Source organism: Lagopus leucura, unplaced genomic scaffold, assembly GCF_019238085.1.
Source record: "Lagopus leucura isolate 7727_CA_CO unplaced genomic scaffold, USGS_WTPT01 Super-Scaffold_760, whole genome shotgun sequence".
Taxonomy (NCBI): domain Eukaryota; kingdom Metazoa; phylum Chordata; class Aves; order Galliformes; family Phasianidae; genus Lagopus; species Lagopus leucura.
The window spans coordinates 9022005-9044326 of NW_024962257.1; the positions used below are offsets into that span (position 1 = coordinate 9022005).

General features: G+C 40.4%; 1 protein-coding gene across 1 annotated transcript; it reads left to right on the forward strand.

Annotated features, from left to right (window-relative positions):
• Nucleotides 1-707: 707 nt before the first annotated feature.
• TEKT5 (tektin 5) lies at nt 708-19735 on the forward strand. The gene is made up of 7 exons (XM_042863973.1): nt 708-1268; nt 2036-2119; nt 3729-3799; nt 4411-4554; nt 7152-7374; nt 17572-17726; nt 19522-19735. Exons 1-7 carry the CDS (start codon nt 708-710, stop codon nt 19733-19735), a joined length of 1452 nt encoding a protein of 483 aa, XP_042719907.1.
• The last annotated feature ends 2587 nt before the right edge of the window (nt 19736-22322 follow it).

Below are 22322 nucleotides of genomic sequence, written 5' to 3' on the forward strand. Positions count from 1 at the left end.
GGGGGGTTGGAGATTCATGATCCTTGAGGTCCCTTCCAACCCTGGCCATTCTGTGATTCTGTGATTCATAGGTATGTATCTGGAGAAGGAGTGATGATAGCAGCTGTCTTGCATTCAACCTAGAAGAAATCTGCACTGATTTAAGGACACTTAGGATAATACACTTAGAAAATACAGAGCCTAGATACAAACAATTCTTTATATTCAAAATCCCTGGCACAGAAAATGGGTTACGATGTGATCTTAGAGCACTGGGTTCCAGGAGCTTTTTGCCAGAATCCTGAAAGGAAAAACTACAAAAGTAAGTTCTCTGAAAAGCAACCTAATGCTTAAAACATGGGAAAAATCACCAGGAGAGGAAGGCACTATTGTTTGCATGCGCATTTGGAGCAAACCATCTGCAAACATCATCAGGACAGCCCAAGGCAACACCCAGAGCCTGTGCTTCGGTTCAGGCTTGTTTCTAATGCCTGCAACTGACTGTCACACTCATAGTGCTTGGATGCAACCTGCAATTCACTCAAGGCAGACCCAGTGAAGGCAAGCCCGCAGCCCCATCTGGAGAGAGCCTTCAGTAAACATTCTGAAGGGTGGAGCAAAGGCTATGGAATGCGCCCTGTGACACCACTGTGTATCACTGGGTGCCCGCAGCCCAGGACAGCCTGCAGTGGGGCTGCCTGAAGGCAGCTGCCTGAGCCCTGGGCACGATGGAGTTTTTGGGGACCACGCAGGTTGCCAGCTACTGTGGCACGCGGAAGAGCTGCCTGTTCCCGGACCCAGCCCCCACCAGCACCACCAAGGACACCTACCAGTCCTACTACCTACCAGGATGCCGCTACCTCAGTTCCTGGAGGCCCAGTCTGCTTCACAGAGTGGTCTCGGTCCCTCCCAGCTCTGCTGAGCTGTTCAGTCCCACTGGGCGGCCACCCACTGTTCTGCCCACCTTGCGTTCCGCCCTCCATTCCCGCTACAGCACTCGCGACTGGCACCAAGCAAACATGGTTCAGCTAAAAGGCTCTGAAGCCTCCAGGTACTGGGCTGGAAGGCTGAACACTGATTCCTTGCGACTGATGCAAGATAAGGACCAATTGACTCATCAGATGCAACAAGACAGTAGCAGAAACTTGGGAGAGAGGATCTCTAACATTGACTTCTGGAGATCTGAGCTCGCCTATGAGCTAGAGTGTCTGCTCAAAGAGACCCAGGCCTTGGAAACGGCCAAGAAGCGGCTTGAATGTGCTGTAGGTGAAATGCAGGGACCGCTGAAGGTAGGTCTGACACAGCTGCTTACTTCATGACTATGGCTAAATGGGTAAAGAGAATATTTTTCTCTCTGTTGAATGCTATTATAACTTCCACCGTTGTCACCAAGACAGACCGTGGTCAAACATTACCCTTGGTAGGAAGGAAGCTTGGCCACCATGGTCACAGGTCAATACAGGAACCTACCAGGATGCTTCTAAGCCTTCTTCCCCTGTCTTCCCGCTCCAGGAGGCAGAGGCTCCGGCAGGCGCAGGCAGTCATCTCTGTGCCTTCCAGGACAGCAGGCAGTGGCTCAGTGAGCTGCAGCACTCCTGGGCTCCCTGTTCACTAATGGTAGTTACACAGTCATTCTCTAGAATGTAGATGCAAAACTTCCAAACTTTGATACTGAGTAAGGCTCAAAGGGTCAAAGTATAAGAGTTAGGAGAGATGAGAGTCAGGGATTTTGCCATGGCTAAGTGTAGAACAGAGGTGTTTTAATTAACACAATTTTAAACAAAACGGGCAAGTTGTGATGTAGGCCTTGCTGCACTTTACTGTGCAGCTAATGAAATGAAAGCTTTGGTGGCAGCTAATCCCTAGAAGTATGTGTTAACAGGTAAGGTAATGAACCACAAAGACTCATAGTTTGGTGCAGTGGAGCCATCTCCTATTCTGTTTCACCCTCACTGGATATCATTTGTCATGTCAGCTCCGTGGTTCCTTCAGCAAAGTTTTCCACTCTACAGTGCAGTACTGTGCCCATTGCAGATGTTCTCTGGTTTGCTTGCAGACAGCCCTGGAATGCTTGTACTACCGCGAGAAGCGGAAGGAAATAGACTTGGTTCATGATGATGTGGAAAAAAACCTCATGAAGGTAAGACTGGACTTACTCGTTTATGTTTTAAACTGTGAGAATAACTGAAATCCAACTAAGTGCTTATCAGGGCAAAAGCATTAGCTCATAGCTCATTTGGAAGACTGAAGGCGAGAGAGGAGAAAAAATGGGTTAAACTACATGTAGTGGGAATGATTGATGTTCTGTTCATCCTCCCTGGAACAAGAGGAACAGCCATGCGTTTATCTGAGGTCCTCTCCAGTTTTGCCTTCTCCTACGAAATGATGTAGAAACAATCTCAAAATTGTTTTTTAGGCCATGTTCTATAAAATTTCTGAAGTCCTTCAGGGCTTACAGTATAAAATAATTGTTTACTGCCTTGCTGTTTGTATAGTCTTACTGAACAAGGAACATGAGGATTGTAGTGATTGCTAAATCTTTCAAATATAAAAGCCCAAAAATGAGTACCATTTTATTAAGATTTGAAAGAAGTTATATTGGAAGCATAAGAAAACTAATACTAGGAAAGCAAATGATGGGACAATGCCATTTCTTCAAGTACTTTTCTGGATTAGAAGATTACAGAAGGATCTGCAGACCAGCTGAATAACCAGAATGTTTGTTCAGCGCCTACAGTGTGCAACTGTACTAACAGCCAGCTCAGCAGGAGAATGAATGGCAGGATGAAGCACTGCTTACTCTTCCAATGTGACCAGATTAAAAAAATATTTTGAAAAATGAAAAATAAAGACCGTTTGTCTGATCTCCTGGGGCGCTGCTCTGATTATGGAATGAGCTAGATGGAGTCGATGAGGGCCAACAGAGGCCTGTTCTGTAGTAACAGCAAAGCCACTTGTAACGTCTGTCAATTGTATATGGTGCAGGTACAGAGACAGAACTTGGCATTTCAATTTTGGGGTGTCTTAATGACTTCCAAATAATTCAAAGCTTTTTATTTGCTGTTTCAAAACTTAATGATATAAAAAAAGCTGTTCACACTGCTAAGAGGGTCTGTTATGCCAAAAAAAAGGGTTTCTGAAAAGGAAAGAGAATGGATGGAGCACCATAAGGTTGTTTGAAGGACTGTAAGTATCACGTTTGCATAGTTTCCAGTGTGGTTTGTTTCAGTATTTTTTATTTATTGTAATCTGAGTGGAAACTTGGCTTTGAATTTCTTTGACTAATATTTACACTTATGAAGAGTACAAAACTCTTTTATATCAAGGAGCCTACTTCTGAAATCAGATATATTTTCAACCTGCTCTGCTATTCTTTTAACAAAGTGTTTATATTATTGTAGAAAAATGTAACAGTAGTTGGAGGGTAGTTTAATAGATTAAGGCTCATGTTTCAAGTACATTCATTATACCCAGCCTAAGAAAAATTTGTCCTTACGTTTATCAGAATGACTCTATCCATTAAAATCTACTAGAATGTTTGATATAATATAAAAGGCCATACAGAACCAACTCCAAAGATACAAATTTGTGGCACTGAGGAAGATAGGGACAAAAAGACATCCTTTCCTTCTTCACACATCCACACATGAGATGATTTCAGTATCTAGAATGCAAAACTAAAAGGATATATTCACTAAAGCAAATGGAGTTTAAGGAAAGCATTGACATCTGGGTATTTTTCACTCTAGGAGGTTGATATATACAAAGATTGTCAAGAAATACTGGCAAAACTTGCACAAAGAATCAGTCATCAGTTGGGGTAAGTATTTATGTTTAATTCCTCTTTTAAAGACAAGAAGCTAAATTCACGTTGGCTGGGATCTAATGACATTGAAAATAGCAATTGCAAAATCAGAGCCTTAGCCTGTTAGATGCTCCTTGCCCTTCGCTTCTCATTCTTACTAACAATAGAATTTGTTAAGCTGCAGAAGAGCAATACCCATCATTTAAAGCACCAAGACAATTTGCCATCTTCTTCAAAGATTTCTCCCATCTTACAGCCTTGCTAACATGAGAGCTGTTACTGAATGCCCGCTCTCTTTTGCTCTGAGGCTGTCCTGCATGCCACACAACTATCTCATGTTTTTCACCCATGTGGTCATTTGCCATCAAAATGAAAAGCGCCATTCCATGCGCAGAGTTAAATGCAGTTCTTTGGGGAAAGTTCTGAAGCTAAAAGGTGAGCGGGGTGAAATGGTACAGCAGCTCCCTCTAGCTAAATTACAGCGCAAAGCATTTTCATGCCACCGTAAGTGCCAGCAGATGATATACTGAAGCATGGGAGGGTGTTAATGAAGGCAGTTAGCTGAAGTACGGAGGACTAAAGCTTCGACGATAGTTCAGATTAAAGTAAGACTTTCCCCTCCACAGTATCAACAGAGATGCGCAGCATGCCCTGGAACAGGATCTTTCTGACAAAAACTCAGCCCATTTTATTGACACGAAGTGCTTTAACCTGAGGAACACATCAGACAGCATCAACTTCTACCATGGAGTGGAGAAAGCAGATGGGACGTGAGTACGAGTGGTCGCTGCTGTCTTGTCTTTCCAAGCAGGAGTCTGATTACAGCACAAGTTCTAGCCTCATATTTGAAAAGTGGCAGGAAAAGAAGTGTCTCTGTATGGCCCTACGTCTTTCCTTGGTGTGAACCCTCCGTCATCCTCAGTCAGTGCCTGCTTTCTAACAGCTGCTGTGGTTAGAGAGCAGACAGGAGCTGACAGTCTGCAGCACCCACAATACTGCGCACTGAGCTGCTGCACAGAGAGCAATCATTTACAAACATGTTGCAGCTGACTCGTTGCCTTCAAACTGCTTCATGCAGATCTCTCTTTTTGGTTTTTATTTATAATCTTCTGTGTTCTTCAGGTTTCAAAACCCATGAAATCAAAGCAAAATATAGCTGTGGTGTGCAGTTAAGTGCAGTGGGGTGAGCAGCATGCAGGTGAACACCAAAGACTATATATCTTTTCATAAAAATAGCTTGGATTATTTGGAAATTAGCCCATCAAGATGTACAGGATGTGCATTAAACAGTATGACTGAAAGGATTTAATAGATTTTAGCATGACTGATTGAAATTTTGCAGTTATATAGAGTTTTAAAACTGTGTATCATAGTTATGAACACCTGCATCCAATTCTAAAGTAATAGCAGAAGAAGAACAACATGCAATAGAGGGCAGTGTTTTTGTGCTAATGACTTGTTAATGCACTGCTCACTTGAACAGAGCAGTATCTAAATGGTGAACATACTCCACAATTTCAGATGATGGCGACTCTGTCTTGCTGAACAGTGGAGGGAAAAAATGTGCACTATTTGTTTACTAACAGAACATAAGATCACCTCATTCACTACTGAAATAAGGGAGTAAATGAGAAAACCTTGGCAGGAGTTCTGCTGACTCCAGTCATACTACCGACTCTTAGTATTAGCAATGAAAATAAAAATATGCTTGTGGATAAGTTTTACGGCCCTTTTCCTTTTTCACCAACCATAATCCAAAGCAATGCCATTTTTCATTAACATCTAACTGAAATAACCTGGCAAACTGAGACGTGCATGCAGCACTTGGGAGCAGAGCAGGTGTATTCTGCCTGAATCATTCAACAGAGCCAGCCAGATAAATTACAGTCTGGAAAAACAATGTTAAAAACCAGATCAGGTATTAAGTATTTCAAACCATCAAGATGGAAACCTGCTTGGGAACTCAATTTTCTGATCAGAGAATGAATATCATACATCAGACCAAAAAGAAAAATAAAACAACAAAAAACCAACCACCAAAACCACGAAACCACCCTACAGAAAGTACACTGAGATTGGCTGGTAAGTTGTAAGCACTGTCAGCTCAGCCTTAATACACTGATTTATGCAGTCTTGAAATCGTGTTGGGTGCCCGAGACTTTTCAGGGCAACTACTGAAATAAATGTGTAGTACCAAAGATTTCCAAATACGTTGGGAAGATCAGTGCTTCAGTTTAGAGAGACAGGGATACCCTATGAAAAACTGGGAAAAAAAAGGGGGGAGCCACTGAGAAAACAAGACATGGCAAAATTCAGTTATTTCATCCCTTAATATTAAATCTCATTTTTCAGGTAAAATCTAAAGAAAAAAAAATAAGAGACTGAAAAAATGGCAAAACTTTCCCTGCAGATTTAACATACAAGCATCGTTCTTAGAGGGAAGTTTTGCATAAAGCAGGATGTTTAAATGCAGGCAGAAGTTTTTCTCAGCCTTTCCTTTTGGCAACTAAAAGATAAACCTTTTCATAAAATATTCTGATTTTTTTCTGGTTGAAGGGCAGAGTGATCTGGTAGGCTGAGCAATGCATTAAAGAAGGCAGTGAATTTAACTCCAAAGAGGGCAGCTTATACAGCACCACTTCTTGCTGGGGGCTCAGGCAGCAATCTTAGGGCCCTACAGACTCCCACTTTGGAAAAATCTGAGTCTGAGATGTATGTTCAATTAAGGTAATTAAGGCCATCTGTGAAGGCTTGACATAAAACCAAGAGTCCCAAAGTTTTTTTGGCTACACAGCATTGCAGAGGGAACATTCTTGGCTTTCATTTTTTCTGTGCAGGAGACCTTTATTCAGTTTTTCTATGTCTATTTGTAGACTTTCCCATAGCAATGTCATTTCTGTATGTCTCGTATATATTAATAAGTTTAAGAATAATAGGGCCAAAAATTAAAGCAGAAGTGTTCATTATAATGCATGGAAAAGAAAGAGGATGGAGATCCTACAAATAGCAAAGATGGCCAGTGATGGAGCAGGAAGAAATTGCAGTTCTCCTTACTCTACCCTAGGTCAGTCAGTCAGTTGTCCATCCTCCTGCTACCATTCCTTCTGATGATTAAGGCTACTAGGAGAATCAAAGCCACGTGTTTGCTGCATGGGTCATGCATTTCTTGAGATGTAGGGCTGTTGATGTCTAACAATCCTGCTCTCAAGGCTAGTTGATCATTTGCATCACATAGGTTGGCTTCTCATGTTTTCTGGCAGTTGCTGACACACAGCTCAGATTCTCCATGATAAAGGCCTTGGGTTGTCTCAGGCAGAATTTGAATCCAATTTGATGATGTACAATGTACTTTTATTTTCCTTACTAGTGTTTCAGTTCCTGCAACATGGGCTAAATTCAGTGAAGACAATATCAGGTGCTCTCAACATGCAAGGGCCAACTCTGTCAAGCTCCGTGAGGATACAGAGGTTGCACTGGAGAGCACATCTGAGGAGCTGTGGAATCAATTTGTCAGCACCAACTTGGCCTTTAACAGTCGCATTGCTGAAGTAGCTGATGCCAAGAACAAACTCCAAGCACAGCTGGCTAAGGTAAGACCCACTAAGCATTGGCAGCTGTGTATAATCCTAAATGTGCATGAAAGGCGCAGAAATCTCTAGAGTTTACATCCTTTTTGAATAAGCACCTCATTGAAAGTCAGCTATATTAGCTTTTGCCAGGCAGTGCATTTGCATCACTTGTAGCCTGAGAAGAGCTCACTCAAAGATTGCTCATCAGCCTAAGAAGATGACAGAATTTTACAACAAACCATACAACATCTGTCCCGTACAAAGAATCACTGTGCTTATGTTCATTTGCACTTTACATGTCTAAAGTGGGGAAAAATGTTTTAAGTTTTCTTTGTTTTCCTATTTTTCATTTATTGAGGTTATTCCCTGGTGATTTCCTGAGCAAAGAAAGTGTTGTTATTTTTTTTGGTAAACAGTGAAATGACTTTGGAAAGCACACAAATCAAAAGGCCCACAAACGTTGTAACATATTTTTCTTATAGAAGAAAGAGGATATTTCAAGTTTTTGCACTTTTTTTCTGCAGTAGTAAAAGAAAAGTTCAGAATTTAAAAATCCTTCCATTCAAAATGTTATCAGTCTGCTTTTGAAACCTAAGTTCCCAGTTGTCCTTCTCCTTTTAATACAATATACCTTTACATCTTTAACCTCAATTTTAGCCTTGGTTGTGCTTGAAAATAGTCTCATATCTTGGGGTGGTTCAGACAGTTAACTTCTCAAATATTTCTTCTTTCTTTTCATGTGATAAAAAGCAGAAATAGCACCGAAGGTGACAGACCTGTATTAAATTCCATCTGTAAGCCCTTTTCAGTCAGTTTTCATGGAAAAATGTGACTTGTTGGAAATGTATTAGTGGAATTTTGAAACATGTTCTAAAGTTAATAAGAGGTGCTGCCTTTGGACTGACAGATAAAATCTTGTTAAACTATCAAGACTCACTGTGTTATTCATGTGACTTCAGTCAGAGTTCACTGAGTTCTTCTACTAAGACTCCTTCTCTTATAGAGGAGGCTCGTGCTCACTCATTTGTTTCAATGCACATTTGGAAACAATAGAGTTTTCCTGCCATTCTATTTGTCATAAGTTGTTTTAAGATGTTTTCAGTTTATTTTTAGGGACTTGAAGGAAAGTGCAAACCAACCAGCTAAATATGTGTGAAGTCACAGCACATAATGTTTTCTTCTATTTTTTCCTGCTTATAAAGCACAGAAGATGTTGAATGTAGTTTTTGTGTGGTTTGGATCTGGTATAAATGAAGCCAGCTATAGCATTTTATCCCTGAATTGAACATCCACCTAAGTTTCTCACGGTCTTAATCTATGAATTGCTTCGCATTTTCCAGTGACTTTTTATAAAAGGTAGAATAAAATACAGAAGGTAGAATAGGGCCACGTGTGGAATCACAGATTGCAGTGTGAAATACCAACACACTATCAAAGATTTGGTCATCGCGTCCAGCTGACTCAACGCTGACAGCTTGTAGATAATAGAGGAAAAAGTGACTTATGTCCCCATGCTGTCACACTACTGGATTGCAATAAGAAGTGACTGGGAGAAACTGAAGTAATCGTATATGAAGATCGTTACTGCATAATTAGGTTGTGTGTGTGCATGGATTAAAAAAGCGTCATGCAGGACGGCATTCCATGAGCTCCTGCTGCTATGCAGGGATGAGTTACAAAGTGACAGCACATACACAGCAGAGACCTTCATCTTGAACTCCATAGTGATGTAAAAACAAAATGCTGTAGGCTTGCAGAGCAGAAATGCTGCTGGTTAAGGAGTGGATGAAGATATATGATAGAACACCTATTAATTCTTTTGCTCGTGATACCTCAAAAGGACAGGAGGAAAGAGAGAGAGTAAGGAATGAATGCTCAGTTAACGGCCATCTGTAGCTAAGCAGAGCTGATTATGTTTTATTCTTTCTCCTAGCTTGCAGTATTGTCTGTAGAACTTAGAGAAAAAAGTATGGCTGGATATGCTTTAATAAGACAGCCACAGGAGCAGCTAGGGCTCAAGGCTGTCCCTTAAACACTACCACACTGCTACAGTTCCTTTTCCTTTCACACGCAATACCAACCTATTCACCACAGCGGGTGCCACAGTTTCATTTTCTTGTGTTTAGAAAATGGATCACTCTTTCAAAGGCTGTTTTCACACTGGCTTCACAAAATTTTCTAATGTCAATATTAGAGACATCCTTCCTTCTGCCAAATTCTTTTCCCAGCTAAGCAGTCTACCTCCATGAACTGGGAGGAGAATGAATATAGAAGAAGTTTCCTTGGAACCAGGAAAAGTTTTATATTTAATGAGATCTGAAGTTCATTTCTGAATGAAAAAATAATTTTCTGCTTTGTGAAACAGCCAAATCTCTTCCAGACAAAAAGCTACGCAGGGAACTTCCTGTAATCATTTGTTTCCAAAATCAGAAAGGAAAGAATAATAAAAAAAAAAACATACAAGAGTAAATAGTGTGAATATGGTGATGATAAAAAATAACCACATGTTGAAATAGCACATTTTCTTCTGTCTATATCACTTACATGCAGAAGATCAGCTGGATAAGATTATGAACCTAATGCCTCAGCTTGTGGTCTCAGCATGTTCTTCCTCCTCCTAAAAAAGTACCAAATTAGTATATTAAAAAAACCCCAAATGTAAAGAAAATCAGCAATTCATTATTACTCTGTTCAGTTCTATTGTAGAATATCGTCTTCCTTTATGTCCAGATAAGTGTTTTCTATTTACCAAAAGACGCAGAATGTCTCTATGTAATAAGGGCATCCTGTTGTTTTCACTTCTATCAAGAGTTAGGCCAGGAGTTTTGCCAGGACCTTCTCCATCAATGACATAATGTCTCCATTTCAGGTTACAAACTGTACAAGTCTCAGAGCAATAACTACACAGCAGTACATCTGCTTTTTAAAGCATTTTTTCTGCTGCTAGGATGGTGGGTGGAATTGAACCTCAGTTTCCACCACGTTGCTGCACCATTTACCTTGAGTTACTGATATACAGTTGAATAGCAGATCTGAAGAAATTCCCTGTTGCAACTGACTGAGATTCTGACACAGCTTTTAAACTAGGTTTGCACTATAAGGTGTCCGCACATCATGTTTAAAAGTGCATGAACAAAACGCACTTGAGAATAATTCTTCATATAGTTTGCCTTCACTATGTACTTCCCAATGCAATCAGGACCGAGGGATGCAGTGAGGAAATCTTCCTGTAAGGCATCTGATAAACAGACATGAGAAAATTATTTCAAGAGGAATGGAGCAGAACCCTCAAAATGAAAGTGCTTGGCACTCTGCTTTTTTGTATCTAAATTAGTCCAAACAAACCACTTTACAATACAGATCACCTGCTCCACTACATTTCTTACTATGAACCTCCATTCCTTTTCATTTATTTAGAGGAATGGCTTAGTGACTTACAGATGTATCATCTTGGGTTAGATCAGCTGTGACTTTATCTTTTATTCTACTTGGAGTTCAGCCTGGAAGTCGGTGCTTGAAAGGGCTCCAAGTTCAGATCAGGTTTCCAAGTCAGTGTGAGAGGTCTCCAAAGCGCATTGTTTGCCAGTGATTCCAGCTTGCCTTTCTGCGTTCACAGTCCAGCTGCTGTCTGCTCTCACTGTTACTCCACTGATGTATTCAGGAAACTGTCTGAGTTTTCTTTCCTTCAAATTTTTATTGTCTGCTTTTCCTTCCTGACATTTCTTTTGGGGAAGCTGGCTGGTGAGGCTCACAAACCCCAACTCTATCAGAAATCTGGGAAGTGATTTGCCTAAGGAAACGGTAAAAATGGATTGAAGTGCTTCTGTATGACTCTGAACAGGAATCTATTGAATGCAGAAAGGAAATGCTTTTCCTGAAAACTTGCTTTGTATGTCTGTTTCTAGTTCATGATAGGGCTTCCATGATGAATTATCCTCTGCCCGCTTTTGCTTGATTTTTCTCTAGCAGGCTGAGACAACTTGCCATCTTTTCAGAAACTCAGTACAGGAAGTATGGGTGTGGTATAAAGCATTTCCTACTGCAACTCTGAAGCCTGGAAGCCATCACAACTGCAAGAAGGATTAAAAGAGTGGAAACCGGGCAATTGCTTGAATAAGTTCCTCAACTTCCTCCTCAGTAGGATGAAAAGGATGATGTTAGTAGAACTAGATGACACCACTAGATTTAGGTTATTCAAATAACTGTTGGGGAAGGGGCACAACACTTGCTAAATCTACAAACGGCTCTATAGAAGCAGACAAAAACAAAAGAAGAATCAGTGGCGAGAAAGAAGCCAGACAAATCCAGATGGAAAACATACACACTTCTTTTTCACAGCAACGGAATTCATCGCTGCAACAGTTACCACAGATAGGTGACTTCATTAGTGTGAGGAACTGAAAGTCAAGATAAGATCGCTGTTCTCCCCGAAAGCTCTGCTTTTCCTACAGGCACTGGCTTATGAAGAGGAATTGCTACAGGGTAGAGTAGTGTCCTGCAGGCAGTGTAGGCAGCTAAATAACTCAGACTTTCTTCTCACCCCGAGATTGAAAATGTCCTATTTCCATTTCTATCCCAACTGCGTAAGTCTGTCATTAGTTTGTCTTACTTGATTCTGAGATTAATCTTGTCTTCTGAGAATTCTTGTGAGAATCTGGATGGCAGAACCGTAGATGCATGAGGTTCTGGAGGCCAGAGACAAGGAGCCCTTGCTGGCCAGGGTTCAATCCTACACCAAAGGGGCTGTCGCAGCTGTGCTGTGTTTCATTGTCACTGGGCTCACAGAGAATGTAGCTGTTTGGGGATGGAGATATTTTTCAGGGTTCTAATCACAGTGTGTGACCTTGGTCAGGCACAGAGCTGTTCTGGGACCAATATTTTAGGGTAGTGAACAGCAAATATAGCCCACACAATTCAGTGTAGAAGATGGTGGTATGGTAACTACAGCATGCACCACTACAAGAAACACTCAGTTTACAGTGAGAGAAAATACGATAAACATATTTGACATCTGATATAAAATCTATACAAATCTTTAGGAAAAGGAGGAAAAGCTTTAATCATGGTAGCAGCCCCTCATTAATATGTTTGCATCTATTTTCCATAAAGCTAATATTAACGTAAATAGTTACCTTGGCTTCCCTCTCCTGGAAATAACCAATAGGACAGGATGTTTACATGCAGTAGGTCTGAGAATCAATCAGACCAGACAGCAAGTGACATATTTACACAGCCCAGTATTTATCCCATGCCTAAACACCAGATTATCTCAGTTAGCACTGCACAAGATAGAACACCTGCACTGTGCTCAGAGCATTTGTATGCTCAGAGGCAGAGCTGCCCAGCTCCTCCCTTCCTGCAAGATTTGCTATTCCTCTACCCAGGAGCACAGGGATCAGAAACATGCTAGAAAAACAGATACATATTCAGTAAAACCATGAAAAAATAACCACTCATTCCAGTAAACAAGCAGCCCCGATTCTGAGTATTTCCACTCAGTTCATTGAGAATGAGTGCTTTTAGAAATAGTTCCCTCTTACTTACTTTTTTTTACCCCTGCAGTGTGAAAAGGCAGTATATTGCATCAGTATATGATGGAAATTAATTCTTTCTTGCCTTTCTACTTGATATATTTCTACTCTATACCTGGAGAAACAATAGAATTTTGTTTTAGTAAGTTGTTCCATCACTTACACAGATTATCCCATGAGTTTCCATCACACATTTTTTTAAAAATTAAATTCAAATGTATTTATAAATTAAAAAACAAGCCACTTGTTGTCTTAACACCTATTGAATATATTTATATGATGGCTAGAGGGCAATACTGAATATTGAATACATTTTATAGTCACACAATCAACTTCTAATTCAAGACATAAACCTACTTGGGTTTGTAAGTAGTATAAAACATAGAGCAAAAGCCAAGAGAACCTCAGTGGCAATAAAACCAGGGACTGCCCTTCAGCCTCCTAAATAATTTTCTAACTCCTCAACTGTGAAATTCAGAGAGAAGCCCTCCTACAGCTGTTGAAAAGGACACAGCTCAGCCTTCCTCTGAGCAGGGGCATCTGGAAAGGCTGGCATATTTTAGGAGATGCCTGCATGAGAAGCATGAAGAAGGGGTGCAGCAGGGTTGTGAGCTGAGGGATGGAGCATGTGTGTAGGAGAGGGAGCACTTTCCCTGTGGCACTTTTCCCACATAGGCTTTCATCTTGGACCCCAGTGTATCCTCATGTTTTTATACATGTCTTTGTTTGCTACTTTTTTCTCTTCCTCATTTTATGCCTTAAAAACTCAGTAATTTATGGTTTCTGATGCCTTTCCTGGTGGCTGAGTATAATCTTCATTCACTTAATCTTATTGTTTAATATGGGAACCTGTTTGAGAGTAAAGTTTTCAGACAATTAATGAAGAGTGACTCAGAAGTGGTTGGGAAGGTGTGTGCTGGTTGGTCTTAGCAGCTCAAACATGCCTGGAAAAACCTGTTTGAAGGAGGAAAAAGATATGCACATACTTTAGACTTTTACTTACAAACCAAGAGAAATTTCACATGAAAAGTAAGGCAATAACTGGAAAACAAAGTTAGATTTATGTCTCCTAAAATGGTAGCTTGGTCCCATGAAATCATAAAGGCTTGCTTAGACTGGATCAGAGTACAAACTGTGGCCAAGGGGAGAAACCATTTAGGAGAAGCCTCTTCTCAGTCTACCACACTGCAGTGCTCTACTTCACGGGTTAGGCTAAGCGGCACTCACTTGGGGGTGGGCTGGAATCGGAGTAATGCATTTGGATTATCATGAATCCAGTGTCATTAGCTGCACAGTGTCTTCTCACACTGAAGGACATGCTCCCAGCTGCTCAGTAAAGGCAGCCTGTATTGAAAGAAAGCAAGCCTTTGCTGACGTTGCTACGGAAGGCAACTTCTTGTGTGATTTGTAAGGCTGCTCCGATCACGTGTGTGACCTAGCGGCTCTTTTTCCAAGTCGTACTGTATCCAGACTATAAAAATCATGGCCTTGGTGAGGTGAGAGAGCAGCAGGAGAGCAGTTTTCTAGAAGCTCTCAAGTATTCTGCAGCACAAAACTTTCCTCATGTCCTGGAAGGGAAAGTTTCCGGGTGGGCAGCTGCCTGAGCCAATCCCTCAGCACAGTCTCTTAGGAACATGCTGCTCAGCATTTGTTGTTTTTGCTTCCTGCCTTTGGAGGCCATCCAGAAATGACGTATACCAGTGCAACACTATCTGGTGATCGTCCCCACCAATCAGTTTATGCACTGTAGATTATCTAAGTCATTTTATCCAATGTGTGTCCCGAATGAGTAATCAAAAAATGTTTGTACTAAGCTTCGGTGATGCTTTAGAGGTGGCTCCCCCGAGGCCATTTTACTTTGCATGTCTGAAATGACAGCACTTAAAAAAAAAACAAGGAAAAAAATGACAACATACAAGGAACCACATCCACTTACATGCAGCCAAGCAAGGCTTGAAGATAGCTGCATGACTTTACATTTGAATTTTGAGTTAGGAAGCAGGTTTAAATTATTTTATTTTATTTTATTTTATTTTATTTTATTTTATTTTATTTTTTTATTATTTTTTTTAATGGTGAGGAATTTGCTCAGTAGTCTTGGTTGTGCATAATGCCCTTGCACGCTACTGGCACCATTCTGAGCAGGACTTGTGAAGTAATGTGGCACAAGGGTGCTTTGTAGTGACTGTGCATTATGCAGACATGATGTTATAACAACTGTGAATTTTAGATTTTAGCTCACTTTGTGGTACCAACAAACAACTGGATTCTCAATAAAGAGAAATCAGAAATTAGAGCCTGCCCTTTTTGAGCACTGTCATTGTGTGAATTTGCAGACTGTGCCAGTTCTAAATACTTTAAGTCATTCCTAGACACAAGAAGACTACTGGCTTACGTCAGTTATGGTAAATGCACGTATAACTTAGTACTGGAAAAAGAGAGGACAGCCTCTCACATCTGTGTCACTCAGGTAACATCCATGTGTGTTCTACATGTGCTGTGGGCAGTGAGGTCCAATTGGACACAAACTCACAGTCCAGCACAGTCAGTGCCATGGAGGAAATCAACCTCAGGACTGATAAATTACAGCTGAAATATATGGGTTTATGGTGTAGTATTATCACCAATAAAGCTCAGATTCTGAACCAAACAGGCCTTACTCAGAAACAGGACTGAGAACACAAGTCCTCTGTTTTCACTGTAAGTAGAAAACAAATAACCCTCCCAAATCCTTTCTGAAATTGAAACACAACTTTGTCCAGTTCTTACTGAGCTGAGGTGATGTGTGCTACTACGTTTCATTGGTTTTACTTTGATTTACACTTTTAAATTATTATTTTAAAAATCTACTTACAATTTACTATGAACTGTAAATAGAATTAACGTAGGAGACCCAAACCCTCACAAAATCCCACTGCAGGTAACATAACCACACCCCAGTGAACTTGGCTCACTCAGTAACTTGCAGCAAGGCGTAGCATGGGAAGCACTCCTGCAGTGACAGAAGCTGTAACATAAACACAGGAAAGGAGGACCCTGCTAAGCAGTGGGTGACCTCCAGAAGCACTGCGTGCTCTTCCCTCACAGCCTTGGCACATCCCCACAGGTTGATATTTTGGTTGGCAATGAAGATGAAAGGTGTGCACAAAGGGTAGGACTGACAGGCTTACAGAATCCCCAGCAGCACACCTGGGAGCTGCATATAACCTCCTGCACATGATGTGAACACACACAGAACATTTCTAAATGGTGACATTCTTGTAACAGCACAAGCTGATCAAATTTTGCTTCTCCTTCTAATTGGGCAGCAGAAGATCTCTCACATTGCTCTACTACACCACATAACCAAGCTCTTAGATTTGGGCTGATGTGCAGGTTCCTGGTATCCTTAGCCCTCTGGGTTTTACCTATAAATAACCTTTCAGAAGCAAGAACTAACTCAATTTTCAAACCACGTGCATCATTAGCTTAACGTGATACAGCTTCATATGTAGGCAAGATCGAAACAGCAGCATAACTTTAAGCACATTATGCCATTTTTAATGGTTGCTGAAATTCAGGTTGCATTGATTTTAGTAAACTGGCTGAGAAACAATGTCAGTTCAGTTTGTTCTCTTCCATTTTAAACCTGTCTACAGGAAGAGCTTGAATTTGTTCTCTGTATTGGCTGCAATTGATTGTGATAAATGAAAGTAAGGTAATAATCAACTAGTTAGGGAACATTATATAGAACATAAACATTTCTTTCCTGCTCTCCATTTTATGGCTGAGCAAAAAACTTCTCCTTTGTAGTTTCTTCCACTTTTTAACACTGATGCAAACAAATAAAAAGCACTTGTAGTATGCTGGGGAATAATACCATGATATGGTAATATGCTCTGCAACTAAGAACTATGCTATTCTAATTCTGTGAGGCTCTCCTTTTTGATGTTGTTTCACTCCATACTGTCTCCATTTAGAGAAAAAAAAAAAAGTTATTTCCTCTACAGCTCCCAGAGACTTTTCAAAACTTTCAGAAGTTAGTTTCAGTACGTAAAAATGACTTACACTTATACATACTTGCAGCAAATGTCCCCCAAATACTTGTAGTCTGCCACTATTTCAGGGGTCATGTTTCATGGCTTTTGAATTTTTATGGAGGAAAAGGAAATAAGTATTGAATGAAAGTTTAAATGAAAATGAAAGTTTGTTGAGAAATTTTATCTTTTATCTTTTATCACTGCCTCTACAAAAACGGCATTTCACAAAAAAACACAGTTTTTTCCATCACTGTATTTCAGTGCTTCTTTTCTGCTTGTTATAAATTTGTATTCCAATTTATATTCCAATTCAAAAATTATTTCATGTTATAATAATAAAAAAAAGGTTTATTTCTTAGTGGAAGTTGTTCTCCAGCATTGATACCCAGTTTTGCAGGAACAACTTAATTACATGTTTTAGCAGCATTTAATGGCCTCTGGCTCTCCCATGAGCTGTGATTGCTGTATATCTTTTGAAAGAAATTGCAAGATCAAGCCAACAAATTATACAAATATGTTTGATTGCTGTGAGGTTGTAGAAATCTCCTCCCCTAAATCAAAACAAAATGATATGCCAGATGGAAGCAGTTCTGATAGCACGGTTTGAAGGAGAGTTAAGTTCTGATTTGGATGTATGCGAGGCTTAAGAAAATGTTCTTCTTGCTCAGGTACTTCAAGAAATCTTCCAGACAGAAGATACAATCATGCTACTGGAGAGATCCATCATGGCAAAGGAATACCCGCTGAAAGTGGCTCAGACACGCCTGGAGGGAAGAACTAGGCGACCCAATATAGAACTGTGCCGTGACGCACCTCAGTTTCAGTAAGTAGAGGCCAGACCCCGTCCCTTCCTCAGTCAGCTACTCAAGAAATTTAACAACAGCATGAATTGATTCAACAGGATTAGAGTTGTATTCATTATGTGACTATAAATCCTGGAAGAAAGAACTGAAATCCAAGCAGTTATACTGAAGTGTAGTTGAGTTTAGAGACCCCTTCCCAGAACAGATTGGTGTTCAATTGCTTGGTGGTGGCTGATATGCTTCTGAATTTGGTCTCATGTTGAGTGGAACTTAGGAATTGTGTTTAATTCCGTTCAGGATGAAACAACAAGATTTACTTCAGGAAATACCTTACTTTAGAATTTTTTTTCCCCAGGAAAAATTCTGTTTTGATGCAAAAATTATCTAGTGGTCAGGCCCCTTTAAGTTATTTGCAAATTAGAGAGAGGCAGTGTTTCTTTCTTCATGAACTTGCTTTCAATGCTTTTATCCAATATAGTGAGTCCAGAATCATTGTACAGATTAGCTCATCTGCTCATTTGAGCTGTGGGACCCTTCCAACATGCTGGCAGCAGCTTGCTGATCCCTACGCTGTGGTTCATAGAACAATGTGAGTTATGTCCTTCTGGATACAAAAAACAGCATCTGAGACATTAGTCTTCCTTGCCTATTAAAGGAAGGGTCTTCTGAATTTTAATCCCATTTTTCTCCCTCCCCATCAAGTCTTCAGAGTATTCTGTGGGAGATTTCTCAAGGAATACTGTAACTGGAGTGAATCTTGCAGTCCAGTTAGAGAATTGGTGCTTATTTCATTGAAAGCAGGAAGCTATACGTTGTTGACATTTGTATCAAAATCCTACCACATGCAACACTATGAGAATACTGGAGTACATTATGCTTAGTCTGAGGATTTATAGCAGTTTTCCAAATCCTGTTTTGTCAGCTCAAAAAGCTTCTATTCAAACCATTTGGATAGTTTTTGGCTGAGCTTATACCTCAGATAAAATATATATATTTTTGAGAAACTCCAACCTGAGAATGCAAAACCATTTACTAATTCATTTTTAAATAATTTGTTCCACATATTTATCTGTTGGTTTAAAGCACAAAGATATTCAGCTCAATAGGGAAAGAAAATATCAAATGAACCACTTCTTTGTAACATGTAAATGTTATCTGAGTTTGCTGTTTATTTAAAAGGAAGTGCTGATGTTGGCATTTGTTCTCTGTGTGCTGCCAACTTTGTAGTTTAAGGGATTAAACAGAAAACAAATTAATAAAGTCTAGTTTTTCTGTGCTGTTCCATGGTGAAAAAGCTGGGACTATCCCAAAAGAAGTTGACGTGGATTCTGGAGAAAATAAAAGTTTCTTAAAGCTTACAGTGCTTGGCTTATTTAATAGAACATTAGATAGCACACCAGGCTGACAGTATTAAAGAGTTTACTCACTCAGTGATTATGCAAGGATCTTTGCCATGTCTGCACAGGTAGGCCATGGAACTACACTGATGCTCTCCAGAAATGCATACTATAGAACTCAACCTGGCCATGCTAGCCTTAGAGATGCTACCCAAATAGGAGACTGCAGGTGAGGAAGATAGCGTTCAGGATGCTGAGTGGCTTAACTGCTGCTGAATGTCAGTGTAAGCAGAAATTGACACTTCTTACAGGTGCTATGGAAGCCAGTATGGCAAAGAATAGGTTTCGTGTTGATTCAGACCAAGAGGGTCTGTTTGAATTCTGTCTGAGAATCTGATCTGTGCTCTGTGTAAAAAAGGCACGTGGTGGGAGACTGCTAAAGTTATTGGAGCAACCTGTCCCCTTCTCTTTTTTTCAGGCTTGTTACTGAAGTTTATACTATAGATGACACCTTACAGACCTTAAAGAAACATCTGCAAGAAGCCCGTGATACTCTGCAAATGCTGCTTCACAACAAATCAAAGCTGGAACACGACATTTCGGTGAAGGCAAACTCCTTCTTCATTGACAAGAAGTGTATGGAGATGCGCAAAACCTTCCCCTGCACCCCACGGCTCATTGGCTACATTTGAGCAGTAACCTTTGATACCTCTCATGCATGATACAAAAGCTGCAAAGGTTGCAAACATTTCCTGAAGGAAATCATTATTTTGTTGGGGTTTTGTTTCTTTGTTTGAAATCCAATAGAAATAAACCAACCAAAATCAATACTGTGCTTCTTTCCTTCGAACAACTGCGTAATCTCAGCTATAGCTGCTCCATGGAATGGAATTAGTAGATCTATTCTAACAGAATCAGACCACACTAAAATGACTAGAGAAATTTTGCATGATTTGTGAGTTACTAGCTAAAGAAAACTATAAACTGACGCCCCGCACTTTTCACCAGAATAAGTACAGTACAGGATTTAACTGTCTGGGATATTGTGACGCCTGTGTTTCGGTCCTTGTCTGGAAAAGTCACATTTGAATGCTTACCCATCCTTCAACTCTCTTTCTGTTTAGCAGACGTAAATTTGGTGTTTGCTTGAAATTAGAGGAGGTTGAGCAAACTTGATTCATAGAAGAAAATCTTGTATATTTATGTGAACTATTTATGACCAGTGTTTGCCTAAGACTGAGAGGTCTTAACTACACAGAACTGTGTACTATCAGTAGATGTCAAAGGACTTCATAAGCACAGACAGTACCATAGTTCTTCATCACTTCATCAGGTGAAGACAATGAAGGCTGAAATGTTTACAGTGTAGTAATCACAGTGAATGATTTGAGGAAGCACTAGTTTTAACCCATGTTAAAGCAATCTGATTTTTGAGCAAATGGAATAAAAATGTTTTTCTGTTATTTGTGTTTCTGTGCTGGGTTTACGTGCCCTTACATACAGCATAATCAGCAATGCACAGTTCTAACAACTGAGCTGCTTCCTGCTACCTTGGTCCCACAAGGGTCCCCTTCACATAACAGCTCTAGGAACACATAAAACACATTTTAACTGAACCAAGGCCAAATCTGAAACAATGCTTGGTCTGAAAGTTGCCTGAACAAACTGGCTCTGTTCCTCCTCTTTTGTTTTGCGGGGGTGGTGGCTTCACTCAGCTCCCAGCAGAAGTCACATTGCTGGGGGACACCGAGCCGTGCAACTCTGTACTTCCCAGCAAGTTAACCGTAACTCTCACTGAGCATAGTTGTGGCTGAGCCATTTCACACTCTGTTTTACTTCTCAGTCAAAAAAACCCCAAATGTTTCCTGTTGAGTGTCAAACCATTTACACATGGTATGTTTCTATAGATTCAAAATCACAGGAAAACATTTTGCAAGATGTGACTGGGGAGTAACATCTAGACGTATTTCCGGTACTCGTTAAACTCATTTCACGTTGGCTGCTCTGCATCTTCATTTTCTAAATTAATTCCTGCATCGTGACCATGAACTGCGCTGACTGCTCCATCCAGCATTATGTCTCCAGCTCTTTGGGAGGAATTCCCCAGGTGTGGGAAGAGTTCCAAAAACACAGTTTGTGTTTATATGTGTTAGTGATAGCAGTGCAGAGCATTTCCATGGCTCATGGAGGTAGGGGGGACTCACTGAAGACTCTGTTGGCAATCTGGTTGGAATTAATGGTCGTATCTTACTGTCTCTTAGTCTGAAACACATCACAACAACCTTCTAGTGCAGAGTGAGGAATCTCACCATATTTTGTTTCTCAGCAGGGAGGACTGTTTCCACTGGTAACATTTTCCTCCCTCTGTATGCTCTGGTACAGAAGTGAGGGAAATTTTATCACTTGCTTCTGTTACCACAAAACTGTAAAGCCCTTGATTTGCATTTTGTATGTTATTTTTACAGCGTATGAAGAATAATATTAGCACTGAGTTGTTAAATATTGACTATGGCCCCACCCTATTTATCAAATACTGACAGCTGACCATGCAGAGGACTAAAAATTATTTGGAAATTTGAACATTTTTGAAGGCATCAAAGAAATTTGTAGAAGTTGGAGTCTTTCCCAGTTCACACAACTACTTAATAGCTAGAAATAGTTTCTCCCCTTCTTAAGCCAAAAAACCCAATTAAGAAGCATGCAGTAGAAGGAAAGCACTTTTAGGAGAGTCAAATTCTTTGAACAGTTTTATACAGAAAAAGAAACAAGGAAAAATCTTTTCCTGACAGCAGACAGCATCACTGAGAAGTCCTGAATTTGTAAATTTGGGGGTTTAGGGATAGAGATGCTGGGGTTGAACAGGGCTCTGAACATCACTAATTCCAGCTCCTCCCTCTGCCTTTCTTCAGCCACGTTCTCTGCAAGATCTCAGCTCTGCTTTTTGGGTGGAGTTCCCTCTTTATTGTCAGTGCAAACAACACCAAACTCGTCTGAACACAGTGTGAACTCCTACTAGGAGTGACTGCCTAAAATCAGGGATCTACGACAGATAGTCCCATTCTCTGAGAGCGGCGTTCTGCATGAAAGCAGTAACTCCCCGAGGTTCAGCCTCCATCAGTAAGAATAAACTTCTTTGGGTTCTGCGAAATAAGAACAGAATAGAAAATGATTTTATTCCCTAACTATAGCTGCCAGAAGGTGCAAAGTATATGAACCTAGTGGAAAAGCCTTAGCAAAGAAAATGCTCCAGTCTCTCATTAGTAGTACCCCCATAAGCAG